This window comes from Aptenodytes forsteri, unplaced genomic scaffold, assembly GCF_000699145.1.
Source record: "Aptenodytes forsteri isolate BGI_AS27 unplaced genomic scaffold, ASM69914v1 Scaffold10, whole genome shotgun sequence".
NCBI classification, from domain to species: domain Eukaryota; kingdom Metazoa; phylum Chordata; class Aves; order Sphenisciformes; family Spheniscidae; genus Aptenodytes; species Aptenodytes forsteri.
The window spans coordinates 4211087-4227794 of record NW_008794117.1 but is presented as its reverse complement, the minus strand read 5'-3'; the positions used below and the strand labels follow the sequence as shown (position 1 = coordinate 4227794).

The 16708-nt window shown below is 35.2% G+C and overlaps 1 protein-coding gene across 1 annotated transcript in view; it reads left to right on the top strand.

Annotated features, from left to right (window-relative positions):
- The window catches only part of RYR2 (ryanodine receptor 2), a gene marked incomplete at its 5' end in the record, with an annotated part of 258073 nt that overhangs the window by 116796 nt on the left and 124569 nt on the right, over positions 1 to 16708 (top strand). Inside the window, 11 exons of the mRNA XM_019471222.1 lie at positions 710 to 896; positions 1376 to 1481; positions 2763 to 2883; positions 4157 to 4326; positions 5338 to 5558; positions 6873 to 6963; positions 10175 to 10315; positions 11138 to 11301; positions 13592 to 13670; positions 14312 to 14401; positions 15549 to 15686. Coding sequence (XP_019326767.1) covers positions 710 to 896; positions 1376 to 1481; positions 2763 to 2883; positions 4157 to 4326; positions 5338 to 5558; positions 6873 to 6963; positions 10175 to 10315; positions 11138 to 11301; positions 13592 to 13670; positions 14312 to 14401; positions 15549 to 15686 — 1508 coding nt within the window. The remainder of the gene's footprint in view (positions 1 to 709; positions 897 to 1375; positions 1482 to 2762; positions 2884 to 4156; positions 4327 to 5337; positions 5559 to 6872; positions 6964 to 10174; positions 10316 to 11137; positions 11302 to 13591; positions 13671 to 14311; positions 14402 to 15548; positions 15687 to 16708) is intronic.

Below are 16708 nucleotides of genomic sequence, written 5' to 3'. Positions count from 1 at the left end.
GGTTGAGTCCCCATCCCTGGAGGTATTTAAAAGACGTGTGGATGAGGCACTTAGGGCCATGGTTTAGTGGGCAAGGTGGTGTTGGGTCGATGGTTGGACTCGATGATCTTAGAGGTCTTTTCCAACCTTAATGATTCTATGATTCTATGAATTATGCAAGACACGCAGTAACTTAGATGCCCATTTCACAAGTCATATAGGGTCCTATGAGCCTATGTCCCATTTTTTAGATCCATCTATAGTCTTTGAAATGCCCACATCTCCTTTGGAAGCAGAGTGTCCTAAATATTGTATGATAAAAATCATGCTAGGCATAGAGCCAAACCCCCATCTTCTGATGAAGATTTGGATAGTCCAATTTTAGTGTTTAGCAGCTATATTGGTCCCCTCATTAACTCTTTCACTTGACTGTGAGTCTTTACTACAAATCAGTAGCTTCAGTGATGCTTTAAACACCCTTTATTACATAGGTACTTCTTTGGCTCTATTTAATTTTGAATGAAATCACGTTTTGTTTCATAGCTTTTATTACAATAATAGAGGAGTATGTTTGTGTGTTTATGTAACTTTGTCATGATATTTAAACTGTTTTGTGGTTAAAAGTATCTACTGATGCATACATTCTGCACTTTTGTGTACCTTTTTCTGATTATATTTCAGAAGTCTTTTTGATATGATCTTAAATCTTGGTATTTGTTCTGTGTGGTAGGAGAGAGTGTGGAGGAGAATGCTAATGTTGTAGTCAGACTGCTTATCCGTCGACCTGAATGTTTTGGTCCAGCTCTAAGAGGAGAAGGAGGCAATGGGTTACTTGCTGCCATGGAGGAAGCAATACAAATATCAGAAGATCCAACAAGAGATGGACCTTCCCCAAGTAATGGATCGGGTAAAACCCTGTAGGTGCAGTGGAATTGATTACATTGCCATAATTTTTGTTTATTTGTTTTATAATCTTAGTCGTGAAGTGACTTGTTTGTTTTAACATGTGAATTATCAGCTGTGTTCTTCCTTGGATTCTATGGAGGGTAGAGATTTGTCTTCTGCCAAATAATGCTTCCTCTGCACTGTTAATTTAAGTAACTCCCTCTAAATATTAAATCCTCTTTAGAATTCTGTTTTTTCTTTGTCAGTCAGTTAAGAATCAATCCCCTGATGCAAAATGAGACAGATAAATGGTAACAATGAAGATGTCACTACAATCTTTTAGGGACAAATTCCATTCTGCGTCAGTCTGCTAAAAGTCCACGAGTTAACAGGAAGCCACTGTGTGTAAGCTGTTACACCTATGAGCAGATTTTCTTTATTTATTGCTGATGTAAAAACTCTCTTGTATTTTTTTCATATTTTAATTGTTTTAACATTTAATTAATTACAGTGAAATGGAAGAACAAGAAGATGACACTATTCACATGGGAAATGCAATCATGACCTTTTATGCTGCTTTGATTGACCTCTTAGGACGTTGTGCCCCTGAAATGCATGTAAGTTTTATGTCTTCATGCATTGGAAAGTAAAGGCATAGTTGTTTTACTCATTGTTCGGTGGTTTGCTGTTTGGCTTTTTTCACAGTAACATGTTACCAGGTATTAAAGCAGTGGTATGGCTACATAGTATCCTAATGTACATAATGTATTCATCTGCTAATTTGCAAGGAATTTCTGTAAACTATTCAGAAGCTGTTCTTTTTAAAGGAATTATTCCATTGCTTTTCTTATTACCGTTCCCTGTGGTTGGTCTTCAACATTCTGTCATGAATATTGTTTGATTGTCCATTATGACAATCAAACTCCTCAAATTTCCCTATTTATTGTGATGGTGTAGATTGATTTATTTTTTTTAAACCATGGTTTTACTCTCTTCATACACTTATTTAAACAGACTGTTTAAATTGCATATAAAAGAGTCAATATTATAGGGCATTCTTTTAAAACGTAGGAATAAGCATTGTCCCTGGACATACACATCAATATCTCATAATCTTTATTCACACTGACAAACCTTCTCAAAGGTAAGATGTCACTATTTCAGGCATTAAATACGAAGAATTAGACACTCATACTATAAAAACCAAGCCCTTACCACTTAGTTCCTAAGAGCTTGAAACTATTTGAAAATATTTGTTGTTTATGATTCAAAATACCTTCCTGTTCTTCAGAAATTCTACTCTACTTATGCATAGTTTCTCATTTCACCCTGAAATGTGCCCTAATTCATATAGATCAGTATAGATCAGAATCAGATTTGTGCAGAGATCGATAACTTGAGAAAGGAGATATCCATATGGTAAGGTCAGTGTATGAATATCTGTTTTGTTTGAATAAAAAAAATTGCCTTGTTTTCTCCCTGTCTTGCTGCCTTTTTTAAAACAAAACTAAAACAGCTGGTATACCTGAAAGTGTTGTTATTTGGCCAGGACAGAAAAACTGGCTTTTTTCATCTGAAAATCTGCTTTTGCTTCCCCCCTCCTGTCCCCCCATGTGCTACATTTTAAAGCTTTATTCACCTATTTTACCTAACATTCCATTCTGAAAATGGGCTTAGTCTTATTTAATAACCAAACATCTAGATTTCGAGACTTTGCAAATTTGCATGCAAAATACAGCAAATAAATACAGATTGCGTGAAATTTACATTATTAATTATAAAGCGATTTTGAGAGCAGTAATTTTTGTGTATCCATGGTTCAGGAAGTTTCCAGAACATGAACACATATAGAAGATGAAAAGAAGACCTTGTTACTTTTTTATTTGTCTTTTCCTTAGCTAATCCATGCTGGTAAAGGGGAAGCCATTAGAATCAGATCAATTCTACGGTCTTTGATTCCACTGGAAGATTTGGTGGGAGTAATTAGTATTCCTTTCCACATGCCAACCATAGCTAAAGGTAAGATGATTATTCTACTTTTTTCCCCCATCCGACTTATTTTTTGTAATTTAATGACATATTGATACTCATACTTCTCTCAGTATTTAAAAATGTTATAGAAATTAAACTACTTATTATGTGAATTAGAAGAGAAATCATGTGTATTTCAAACGTTTCAAAAATTTTTCTGCATGCCATAGGCAATAATTCTGTGTACGCTTAAATCACTGATGTACATCCCATTCATTTAAATTGAATCATGAAAATCTGTTACAACTTTTAAAAAGAAATTTAAAAATGCATACTTTCTATTTTTCTAAAACATTTGAAAAAATTTCAGTCTCTTCTCTTGATAACATAATCATTAGCTTTTGCTGTTCTAACCCTATCAATTGTTTCTAGCAGATCTTACTAAGACACCAGAGTTGTTCTTCAGCAACTATGGTGAAGTTATAGGTGTGACAAGGCAAATGCATTTCTTTGTGTTTTCTGCCTACATAGAACTGATTGCAATAGTGGGAGCTATGTGAGCATCAATATAAAAGGGAAAGGAATTACATCTGCTTTTTTGGGTATCTGGAGAGAGAACATTATAATCGCAACATGGATTGTCTAGGGAGTTACAGCACAAGACTGCCCAATAGCTTACAGTAGAAGAGAGAAAAAGATCAATCGTTCTATTACACCATTATTTATTTATATTCTAAATAGTGATAGATCTATAGGTGATATCTCAGTAGCACAGAGTACAGCTCAGATACAGAATTTTTTATTTGGTTTTTGAAAATGAAAGTATCAAAATTTAAAAATATTTCAATTAATTCCTTACAGATATTTCAGAAGTTTTCAGATACAGAGGACTTTTTAGTATAACGTTAATTCGTTGCCATACATTACAGATACGCTCACCAGTGCTGCATTCCTGGGGTGTTTGATGTAGAATTGTATTTTTTACTTTCTGTCTGCTTCTTCTAAGAACTGGGTAGTTCTGTAGATGAATTAGTATGTTTTGGGTACTTATCATATTAGAATATCAACTGATAAGAATCCCTTAATACACAAAGCATGAACAGAAAAGCATGTATGGGCTTTGAGGTCTATCTATCTATGCATAATTGCCTTATGCATTCTTTTTCAGTTAACTACAAATATGTTGCCTTTGTGTAACAAAACCATGGGGAAGATGCTTAGATATTGAGAGACTCAAAACCTCTGACAAGTAGTAGCATGACTGCCTAGTCTGCTGGTGAAGGATGATCCTTGTCATTGAAGTCTTATTTCTTCCTTTTAGATGGTACTGTGGTGGAACCTGACATGTCTGCGGGGTTTTGCCCAGATCACAAGGCAGCCATGGTTTTGTTCCTTGACAGGGTCTATGGAATTGAGGACCAGGATTTTCTTCTACACCTTCTTGAAGTTGGCTTTCTGCCAGATCTTCGTGCTGCTGCTTCTTTAGATACAGTAAGGGTTTAAGTCTGTTGTAATTTTGGTTCCATTATCTTACTGAACACTGCAGCATTTCTCATCCCTCAAAAAAACATTTTTTATTTCTTCATGTTGTCTTCTGCATTTCTCAAATGCTGGATGAGCTGCCTGTTGCTGCTGAGCTTTGAGAATACTTGAAGAACAGTGAAGAAGCATTCTCCAGAATGATGCTCACTTTATAAGAGCCCCCACTGATACCCATATCCATAAGAGATGCAATGCCTTTCCCCAGGAGACTTTCTGAGCTTGTGCTATGGAATCAAAATCAGATAAGCTGCCAATGAAGCATGCAACTGAGAGCCTCTTTCCAGAGATATACAGAAATCGTTCATCTCCATGCATTTGTCAGAGACACCTACATTGTTATTTAGGAAATCACTAAATTTTTGTTTTAGTTCCTCCTCAAAATTGCTGCCTTTTTTTCTGTGAGTCGTATTTCCATCTAATTTTTCTTAGCTGGCTTGGTCCAGAAAGATCAGATTTAGAGAGCTTATGTGAGGGCTAAGAAATGGACTTTGATTTCCCTATTTGACCTTTTATGTCAACATTTTTCTGAAAATAATTATTTTGTTATTTTAGAAAGAGGATTTTTTCCTCACTTGGAACTTGGGCTTGATCATAACACAGGAACATACTGAGTCTTATAAATGCAGACTTGACTGGTATTACCTGATTTTGGAGTGTTCTGTTAAGCAACTGTGACATTCTTTAATATAGTCTTGAAAATTGTTTTGTTTTTGAATGGCTTCCTTTAGTGTTTATGTTTTCGTTCATTAAAAACAAAACAAAACAAAAACCATCTGTGAGACTTCAGAAGCAGAAAAAGAAGCTAGGCATCCAGCTTCCAGTAGTTATCAAATCCTCATTTGTGTATTTTCGAAATTTCCCTCTTCATAACTACTACAAAGGAAAAACAAACAACAAGTTCTTTTCATTTGTAACAACATTGTTGAGACAAATCTAATTTCTGTCCCGTTTAATTCATAGGCTGCTTTAAGTGCTACGGATATGGCTTTGGCTCTGAATCGATACCTTTGCACAGCAGTCTTGCCTCTCTTGACCAGATGTGCTCCTCTTTTTGCTGGCACAGAGCACCATGCTTCCCTCATCGATTCCTTATTACATACTGTGTACAGACTCTCAAAGGGATGCTCTCTTACCAAAGCTCAGCGAGATTCTATTGAAGAGTGTTTGCTGTCTATCTGTGGGTAAGAAAATACTCCTGGCTGTACAGGAATGCTAATTGATAAAGTAACCTATGATACTTATAATACAGGAATGCAGAACTATGCCACCAGTAGCATAATTAAGATTTCTTTTCTGGCAGATGATTGTGATATTTTTAAATACACTGTATTCAATTTGCAACTTCATTAATTACTCATATGCAGTCCTCAGTTATTTTGCTATTACCGAGTTTTTTAAATTAAAACCTTGGCGATTAACTAAGAGCATGTACTGCAAAAAGACAAAGCTCTGGAAATGTGGAATTGTGCATGGACTGAAGTGCCATTTAAATACTTTTAGCTGTACAGATTGGCAGTATGGTTGATGATAAGTAGATTTTACAGTTCTATGGAGATGTTTGTTTATGTTGTGTTACATTTGAAATCCTAATCAATGACTAGTATTGTTATATCTCGTTATTGACACCTACGGGACAAATTTTGTCTGGGTATCTGCAGTCTCAAAAACAGTTATTATCCAATTTTTTACAAGCCTACAGGCTCAATTATCAGATGTTGACTAGGCGCTTATGAATTAAATTTCTAATTAAAGCTAGCAACATTTAGGCTTTTAAATCACCAGAATGTTTTGAATATTTCACCATAATTTTTTTTGCATAATGTGGAAATGTGTTCAGAAATGACAGACATTTATATTATAGTACTGTAAAAAAGTACTGTATAGCATTTCTTTATAAAATATATCACATTGACCATTTGACCATTTTATATATATATTACACTGATAAGAAGCAATAGAATGGACCAGTGTTTGCTATTTATCTGGAAAGGGTTAATGTCCATGCCATTCTAACATACATGCTATACCTATTTCTTCTGTCCTTCCAGTTGGTGCCCACTGCTGCGTCTTGTTTAGTACATATCTAAGGACTTAATGCTCTTATGTCTTTATTAGTTTCTAGGATATTTTTAAGAGCTGTTGATATATAATACAAGAAATTAACATTATAGCCTTTTCTCATGGGCATGGTGATCATAATACACAATATCAAAATTCAGTATTTTATTTCCTGATTTTCTCTGTCTATAGATGAGATATTTTCTCTGCTTCCTTACAGCATTTGATTTCCAGCTTGTTCAGAAGGTTTTCTTTGGTATGCACTTGTTTGCTTTCTTTTGGGCACATTTTTTTAGTGCCACAAGCAAAATCTTATTACTTTATGAATTTGAAGAATTTTAATGGCATAGAACTGACAGGTTGCTTTAATGTATTTATTAATTATTTACATGAAACTATGCTGCTACACCCTTTTGAAATGGTTTGTCTGCTTTTAGGCAGTTGCGGCCTTCCATGATGCAGCATTTGCTGAGAAGATTAGTATTTGATGTTCCTCTATTAAATGAACATGCGAAGATGCCTCTCAAGGTAAAAATATATTTTAATGTTCAACAGCATTCCTTGTAAGAAAATGCAACAGAAAATACGTGCATGGGGAATATTCTCTATCTTCTTTGTTACCTTATCTCCACTCTGCAATAATCTAAGACCATAACTCTTAAAGACAAATTGCTGCTTCGGCAGGAATTCAGTCTAATTTACATCCATCCATATGGAATTATGAAGTCCGTGTCTAATGTTTGGTTCTCCTTTAATTATCTCCTTTGTTTTTAAGCCCATGTGGAAACAGAATAGAAAAACTCTTGGGGGCGGGGGGCAGAATCCAGTGCACAAAGGAAGATAGCAATTGATAGTCTGTATGTAACCTTACTTTTGCCCTCTGTGTTGGTTTTCCCAGCTCATGGAAAACGGACTCTTTTTCTGTGGTTTGTGCTTAGAAATCTAAGCAATACATGTTTTTTAATAATCTTCCATTTTGTTTTCAGCCCCCAAAGGTTTCTCCGTATCTTTTGATTCTGATTCCTAATGCACAAGAAGAATGTGTTTTTTCCTTTCTGAGATGACACATTTCTTAAAGACTCCTCAGATTTCATCGGCAGTTCTAAGAAATGTATCATTTCTCACCTTACCTACTGCTGTTTTTCAGCAGTCCTTTTTAATGCTTTCCCACCACAACTTTGAGCGAGATATTTAATCTTTTCTTATTTAATATTTCTTTATGCTTTAAAAGCCACATACCAGGATTAATTGCATTTTACATCTGATTTCTTTGCCAAAATACTCCTCAGAATTATGCAGGCTTCTACTAGCCAGATTATGGTCTCTGACATCAGATGAGGAATTTAAATCATTAGTCTCAAAGCCAGGACCTGCTGCATGGTCTTTCCCCTGCCAAGGACTTCATAGTTTGGTTGTGTCCCCCAAGAAGTGCTCAATCAAACTAAAGATGCCAGAGCAGCCATTCTTTAGTGCCTATGTGTGAGAAAAACAGTTGATAATTTAGTATACTGCCCTGAAGGGGACCTTTCTAATGCATTATGACATTTCATGTGCTGCAAAAACCAAATAGTAACTTGGTGCTCCCTGTGTGCCTATGGTTTTTTTGGGGGGGAAGGAGCAACCCCAGCTCTCTGAGATCTGTTCATCTAGGACAGCAGGTTTTTTGATCCTGAGGGTCATGACTGCAGTGACTTTCCCATATTGCTGAACTGAACAGGAAGGAAATAATAATTAGATCCTTTTGGCAAGTCAGGCTTTGGGAGACTATAGATATGAAGAGAACCATGGTGTTAGCATGGGCAAATGATTTCGTCCATTGACACCTAAACAAGTAGTAGGAGTTTCTGAGGAAAGTGAACTCTATCTGAAGATAGAACTAGAACTTTTCAAAGGTTTCACCAACAGTAAACTGATTTTCAGTGATTTAACAAGGGACTCCTACTTATATCTACTAATGTGTTTCTGATTTGAAAGTACCATGTATATTCCTTATGGGCTTGTGCTAGCAAACAGGTTATAGTAGTCTAAAGAGACAGCTACAAGTTAATCATGCATCTGAAAATGTAAATTTGAATGGGAAGAGAGGAGGAAATCATTAGGGCTAAATCAGAATAGAGTGCTATCTACTGTGAATACCTTTGCTGGTTTCTACAACTAAAAATTACCTCAGTTTAGGCAGCATGTGAATTCAAATCTGTGATGCTTCTCCTCTACAATTTGCTGTGAACTTTCTGGAATAGGGCTGCCTTGTTTTTATTTCCTCTTAAATCATATTCAGTGCTTCATCAGGGACTTCTCTAAGGGTAAACCTGGCTTTACTCTTGGCTAGATTTAAAAAAATGTACATATATATTAGCACTCACATGTTGTCCAAAAGCAAACCTGAACTCTGGCCATTGTGGAATAGAATTTATTTTGAAAAAAACGTTTTCAAATACATCTTAGACTGTTAGAGTCCATATTTCTGAGACCCCTGTGGTTCTACACAAATGATAAAACTTCTGTCTTTTTACATTATATACGCATGTAAGTTCTTCTCTCCCTTTTTTCTTTAATCATCTTTAAATAGTAAATAGATAATAATAGATTATTTAAATCTAAAAATATACAAATACATTATATGGATTGTTTTGGGTTTTTTTCTGATCCATGAAAAGTATAACAGGACTGCACAGTATTGATGTTATTTTTTTGGTTATCAAAATCCTCACTTCTACACATCAGGACTTTTTTTTTTAATGCCTGTCTTTATTTCTGCACATTTACGTTATGAATATCTGCATGTTTCCATCTTGGCATTTGTTCTGACTGGAAAAAAGGGAATCCTGTCATCTCCTTACTGACTGTGACTTGTAATATTTTGCCAACATGCTTTGCAAAGTGATGTTGAAACAATTCTCTTTTTCTCTGAGGAACTGTTAAAATAAAATCTGAATTAAAATTCCACCTAAATTTATTAGAAGAATCATTCTGTGCCTTAGGGAAATCTGCCCCTGAGGAGGACTAGGTTTTTATACTTTGCTATTGCCAGAATTTTTTTGTTTGGGATTACCTTTACTGACAGATATACAACTAATTTTTCCTCTTCTTGTCTGTGACTCAGGGACATAGAGGACACATTCAGTGCAAAATCTGTGATGTCTTAGTTTGGCAAATACCCAGTAGCAGGTCCTTGCACCATTTGAGTCCCTGATAATCTGGAATCTTGTAACCACTTAAGAAGAAAGTATCCCTGAAATATGTATTTAATGAAAGAGAGGGAGAGAGGTTAAAGCTCCTCTGCCAATTGTAATAGAGGGCAAGGAGGACAGCAGGTTTTACAACTCACAGAAGAGATGAGTCACACTGGGAGTTATTCTTGAATAGCTCTCAGACGTGTAAATAATAATTGGGAACTAGGTGAAATCATGGTTCTACTGTCTTACCCACCAAGCAGCAGTGTTTGGAATAGCAGCACATGGAGGTGAATTCTTGTCTTCAGCTGAGCTGTCAGAGTTCTTGTGGTGTTGGGAAAAATTATCCTCTGTCACATGCTTTTTGCATATGCCACTAATGTTAAAAGAAAGAACTGCTCATTCTGTGTGTATATCCACCAGTGATTTAAAGAATAGATACACAACATGGCTTCTTGATAAAAATTAGACATTTTTCTGGCAGTGCCTGTATAATGGTCGAGTGCCAGAATGCAAGAACTTCAACAGTTGTATTTTATTTCCTTTCAAAATATGTTCTGTTTTAGTTGCTGACAAATCATTATGAAAGATGCTGGAAGTATTATTGTTTGCCAGGTGGATGGGGTAACTTTGGTGCTGCCTCAGAAGAAGAACTTCATTTATCCAGAAAGTTGTTCTGGGGTATTTTTGATGCTTTGTCTCAAAAGGTAATTAATTTTAATATCCATCTACTACTGTAAAAGTCTTACTGTGTAACCTTTTTTCTTTAATCTGTCATTTTTACCCAGCTTTTATCAACACTGTGTTATCCACTTTAAAGGGAAAAATACAGGCTTTAGTAAATTTAAATCTTCGTCTTCTAGCTTCTGCTTTAATGTAGGAATACCACTTTGTCTGCTCATTAAAAAAAAATTTTATAGCTAATGAAGTAATCTTGAGGTGTATCTGTACAGGTCAACTACACTTCAGAGCCCTAAAAGCAAATTCAGGCATCTGCAGGTGACTGAAAGCTGCACTTTTCTACCTCACACACTATCCTTCCTTAAACCAAGAGCATAGTCCTTTACTTAGTAGTTGTAGTTTCACCCTTGAATCAATTCTATGTTGGACAAAAGTTTAATAATACACCTTGGTATGTACTTATTGTTCATTCTATGAGTGTTTTTAACCAGCCTGCTTAAAATTTCATGGCTTTCATTTCAAATCTAGGTATTTAGAAATGCTATGCATATTCCTGTGCTATGTTCTCTTCCCAGACATCTGAAAAATGTCTAGTGTTGCTCCCAGTGAAGTCAATACTTTTCCCATTTACTTCAGCAAGAACAAGGCTTGATCCTGTCTTTATCTGTAGTGTATAATATGCTTTGGACAGTCAGTTTCCTTTATTTTCAGAACAAAAATTCAATTTCACACTGAGTAAAAAAGCCATTCTGTGGCTGCTTGGTTTCAGATATAGCTATATCAGTTTCAGCAGTGATGTTGACAGCTTCCATTCACTACTCACTTTCTATCCCCTGTGTGTTCCACAGAAGTATGAACAAGAACTGTTCAAATTGGCTTTGCCTTGTTTGAGCGCAGTTGCAGGGGCCTTACCTCCAGACTATATGGAATCAAATTATGTCAATATGATGGAAAAACAGTCTTCAATGGATTCAGATGGGAACTTTAATCCTCAACCTGTTGATACATCAAAGTAAGGAATTACTTTGTTGCAACTAGTTTTTTTTATCATGAACGTGTAAAAGAGGGATGGAGTCTGTTGTTGGGTATGATGTGAACTTACAGCTTCTATTCTCTTCTGAACGCTTATCTTCTAGATAAAATGGAGACCTTAACTTTGTATTTTATTTTTTATTTAAGTATTTATTTTAAATCATAGAAAGCAATAAGTATCCAGTTACGTAACTAATTTCTTGGTCAACTTAGAACATTTTTAATGCATTTTCAGCCTGAAGATGGAACTGTCTGTTTACCTTTGTACGTCTGCTGCAAACAAACCATCATGTTTTTAGGAGCAGAAAAAGTAGACCAGTCTACATCATCCCTGTCATTATTAACATGTACCAAGACACTAACTCTGGTGTGTGTTAATGACAGTGTACCTACAGAAAATGATGATGATCATGCATTCATATAATCTCTTTTTACTATGAATAATGGGGAACTGAGCAGAAAGATCTTCATTCTCTCTAGGCAGTCAGACTCTGACCATACTTTTTTAAGTACATTAGCCAGACAAAACACATATCTGAATGGGATTTTTGTGCCCTGATTTTTGACTACACCCAGCGCCCCATTCTCCTTTGTATAGAATAGTCTTACAGCAGTGTGGTTATGCACTATGTCTTGAAAAATGCTACTTGTAAGACGTCTGCTTCAATTGCCTTTGTGAGCTTTCTGTCTGTATTAACATTCAGAACACAGAAAGCTGTCAGTAGATTGATACCTTTGTTACAGCATGCTTGTACATGTATGCACATTGAAATATGGTAGTAAAAGACATAATCTAGACTGGAATATAGAAATCACATCAGTGACCATTAAAATTCATTTGTCTAAGATTTATTTAAGATATATTGAAGTTTTAACAAAATTTAGTAAGGATATTATTCTATCATTTAACTAATCGAAAATTACTTTATCTGGTGTCATTTCAGAGGAAAATTGTAGATAGCCAGAATATATTTGAAAAAGTCAGAAAATGTTACTTAACATTGCCTAAATCATCAGTCACCTCGTTGCCGTAGGAGTCAACAGTTCTGTGATGATTCAAGACAAAGAAAGTGCTACTTTTATCAGTGTCACTTCCAACCTATCCTGTATTCTTTTAACATGCAAATCCTGCATCGCATCGCTTACTAGTCCTAGACCTATTTATATGAAGCTACAGATAATATGACCTTATTGTACTTATCAATTTTTTGTATTTCTAAAATTATTCAAAGTATTATACCATTAGTAGAGTTCCCCTCGAAATACACGCTTCCAAACAATAAAAAAACTGATGACCATGCTGGATGAATATTTTCTGACCTTTGTGTGTGGTTAGGCTCTTGGAAACTGTTACTCTGACATAATTTTGTTTTACATTTCTGCTTTTCCCCCCCCCTAAGACTGACGATTAAAAACCAGACTCTTCTACTTTGCAGTAGATGGCACTGTAACACTTTTGCTGCCAAAATTCTTTGTCTTAGGAGGGAAGATTTTGCTACTTCATAAGTGATCAAGAAGCAATTACCCTTTGATTTGTAGGAATGCAGATGCAAAACAATACTGATATTTGATGAATTATTTTTGGAAAAGGATTCTGTATCGAGTGCTTGTTTGACAGTTAAGGAAAGCTGCTTTTCCTTTACTACTTAAGAAACCTTAACTTCTGCACTGTCTTGTATACCTGTTGAAGGGCTAGTGTTTTTTTCAATTTTTAATAAGGATTTTAATATTTTTAATATTCACTGGGGTGTTGGAAAATAAATCTTTGAGCATATAACTTTTGAGTTGTCATAAGTTATCGTGCTTCAAGCATATAATAAAATTTATAGAAATAGATGATGTGTTTCAAAAAGGACTGTTAGTACACTTAGTTTATGATGGACATGTGCAATAAGTTACCACCGTATTTCTGAAACTGTGGGTCATAGTTATATCTTTAATCTTAAGAAAATGAATGTTAGTAATAGAAATATGTGACAAAAAGCATGAGTGCGCGGTATCATTATTGATTTTTCCCTGCACATGTGTGTCAAAGAAATGAAATTCCTACAAGAGCTGTGGTTCTCATTCAGTGCCCATTAAATAACTCAGATTTTTTCCTTGATTTAACTGGGGCTTGGAGCAAACTGTATGTGAGGAAGCAGAGCACAGTAAGATACTTTGAATGGATGTATGCGCTACTAATTATTTATTTGAAAGTTTTCTTCAAAACAAAAGCATTCACATTTTAGCATGTGTGATATAATAGCTATTTTTCTCTTCACTTTCAGCATTACAATCCCTGAAAAGCTAGAATATTTCATTAACAAATATGCAGAGCACTCTCATGACAAATGGTCAATGGAAAAGGTAAAAACCTATATTCCTGTTAAAGCAAAATCAGAATTTTTATTTTAATCCATTTCATCTTCAAAATATTTTACTCTGAATATTATTATTTTCATAATGCTACAAGTTGGTACGTAGGTAAGATATAAACCTATAATTTCTTGAAATGCATTCGGGGGGGAAAGTTCTGTAAGTGCACGTGAGTGTTTCAAAACAGAGATTCATAACTTCCTTATTTTTATTGTTGACTTTTGAGTAAATATACTTGCTAATTGCTTAAGAGTTTTATTGACTTGAAATTTCAATTTTTTAACCAAAAAACCTCTTTAGGGTTTTTATTCCTTTGTGCAGTTTGTGTGTCCAGTATTAAAAATAGTTCCTCAACTGTAGCACAGTATTCTGCTCTATATAAATATGTAAAAGAAAAAGGTATTGAAATGTTAGCTTTGTTTAATCATTAATTTTCAAAAAGATGGCATGCTACATAATTCATTTCATTATGCGTAGATAATATAAATGTTGGTTGAGAAAATAATAGAAAGGAAATTTCAAGAGAAAAGCTCTGCAGAAGCATTGATCAGTTCCTTTGTACCAATAAAAATAGGATTTTTCATAATTTTTTGCTTTTCCCCATTTTTTCCTCTCATTATTGCTGTTTTCAGTTTGCCAATGGATGGACATATGGTGAAACATATTCTGAATCTGCAAAAGTGCAACCATTAATGAAACAATATAAGTTACTATCTGAAAAGGTAAGGAATTTGTTCATTCTTGATCCAGGGTGATTTAAAGATTGCTTCATTCACTGTGAAAATATCACCTTGTGTTCACATTGCTTTTTTAAAATCTATTTTGAGTACGTCAGCTAATGCGTGATTGTTGCCTTCCTCAAAATCTCAAAAAGAGATAGAAGGGGTTTATTGTACAATAAATAGGCCACTCAACCTATTTTCTCTCATGGCTGAATTTACATGGCATAACTTAAGCGGAAACTGAAGTGTCATATTGCCAGTATATTTTTACAGTAAGGTCATATAGGACAGGAATGCCTACTTGCTTAGTGAAGACTTAGGTTTAGGCTTTGTCTGGTCTCCAGCAGAGGGCCACGAAGATGATTAGAAGGCTGGAGAACTTGATAAATGCAGCAAGGCTGAAAGAACTGGGTTTGTTCAGCTTAAAGAAGAGAAAACTGATGAGTATATAATCTCAGTTTCCCAGTACTTAAATGTTAGTTATAGAGAAGATGGGTTTATTCTCTTCACAGGGATGCACAGTGACAGGACAAGAGGCAATGGGTCTAAGTTGCTTCAGCGGAAATGCTTTCTGGAAATCCTTCTTATCTTGACAACTTAAATATTGGAATAGGTTGTCCAGAGAAGTGGTGAAATCACCTGCGCTGCAAATATTCAAGGCATGACATGGCAGGCCCTAGATAACCTAATCTTGATAAGCATCGATAACCCAATTAGGTTAGCTTACCTGACCTTAACAGAAGGTTGAGCCAGATGATGTCCAGAGGTCCATTCCAACATAGACTTTTTTTTATGATTCTGTGATTATGTCTTTTTGTTTCATGTAGCACACAAAACACTGCATTACTCCTGATAATTACTGCTCCACATTTGAGTTCATATCTGAGTGTGCCATTAACGTGGTTATCCCTGTGACCATCAGCTTCCTGCAGGGCCAGAATTATTCTGCCCACCTCTGAAATGATAAATAAACTTTTTAATATCTTACGTGATTTATTTGCTTATTTGCAGTATCCCTGGGCCATAAGGGCTGATTTCAGTACATTTCTTTGCATCTCAGTATAACCAGGCAGAAGCCCAATAGTTATTTTTTGCTCTGTGCAGCCACATAATAAACCAGGCAATTATTGCATGTGCATTCTTCTAGGAGAAAGAAATTTATCGATGGCCAATCAAAGAATCACTAAAAACTATGCTGGCATGGGGATGGCGAATTGAAAGAACACGGGAGGGAGATTCCATGGCACTGTATAATCGGACGCGTCGCATATCTCAAACCAGTCAAGTAAGCCATTTTATTAAAAACTTATTTTAAAAAAAGGCATGCAAAATTTGCTCTCCAATCTTTGATTTTTACAAGTGATGAAATAAACCCGTACCATAAAAATACGTGAAAGCATTTTTCACAAGCAATTGTACAACTCTGAAGATTGGTTTGGATTTCTATTCACTGAAGCTGGAACTTTCTTTCCCTGTTCAAAAGTAATATGTTAATAAACATTTTCAAAAAAACTGAACAAAACTGAAATAGGAATGTATTTGTTCACTTGATTTAAAGTTAACTACATTATTTAGGGGAATTATTTACATCAGTAGGTGATTAGGCATTGATAGTGAGTATTAATATGATTTTAGACTGCTATTTTTGGGAATTTGGTGGCTATGGATGCCTTTAAGCGTGTAAAGAAATAAATAAAGGTACGTATATAAATTATTTTTATTTCTTTTTTTTAAGGAAAATTAATACAAACATCAATGTTAATGCAGCATAAAGTTTACATCTATAGACAGCCAAAATTCTGAAAATGTTAAAGATAGATTTTTCCTTTAGAATAGCTTTCTTAAATCAAAATGCTGTAAGAATAAAATGGAGAAATACTGGCACTATATTCTCTTAGAGCTGCATATACTTTGCAATTAAACTGGGGAGGGGAGAAAATCTCTTTCTCTCTCATTCACACAGACACACATGGAGCCAAAACAATGGGGAAAATAAAATGGAGGGGAAAAATCTTTCCTTCTTCTCTCCACTCAGCTCTGCACTATTTACGTGTGTGAGTGGTGATACACCTGTGAAAAATGAGCAGTTGAACCGGCCTCTCCGCTCTCTATAGACACTAGAAAGTGTGTATCAAGTGATTTGATTTAGCACTTGGGCTAAACTACACATTAGGGTTTGCACACTATAATTGCCTTCCAAAGTTCTTGACTTCCAAATTTCCCAACTTTTGGATGTTTATAATACCAGCCCCAAAGGCTATGCTGACAGAGATGTTCGTATGTAGTTTAAGCATAAGGAGCTCATTA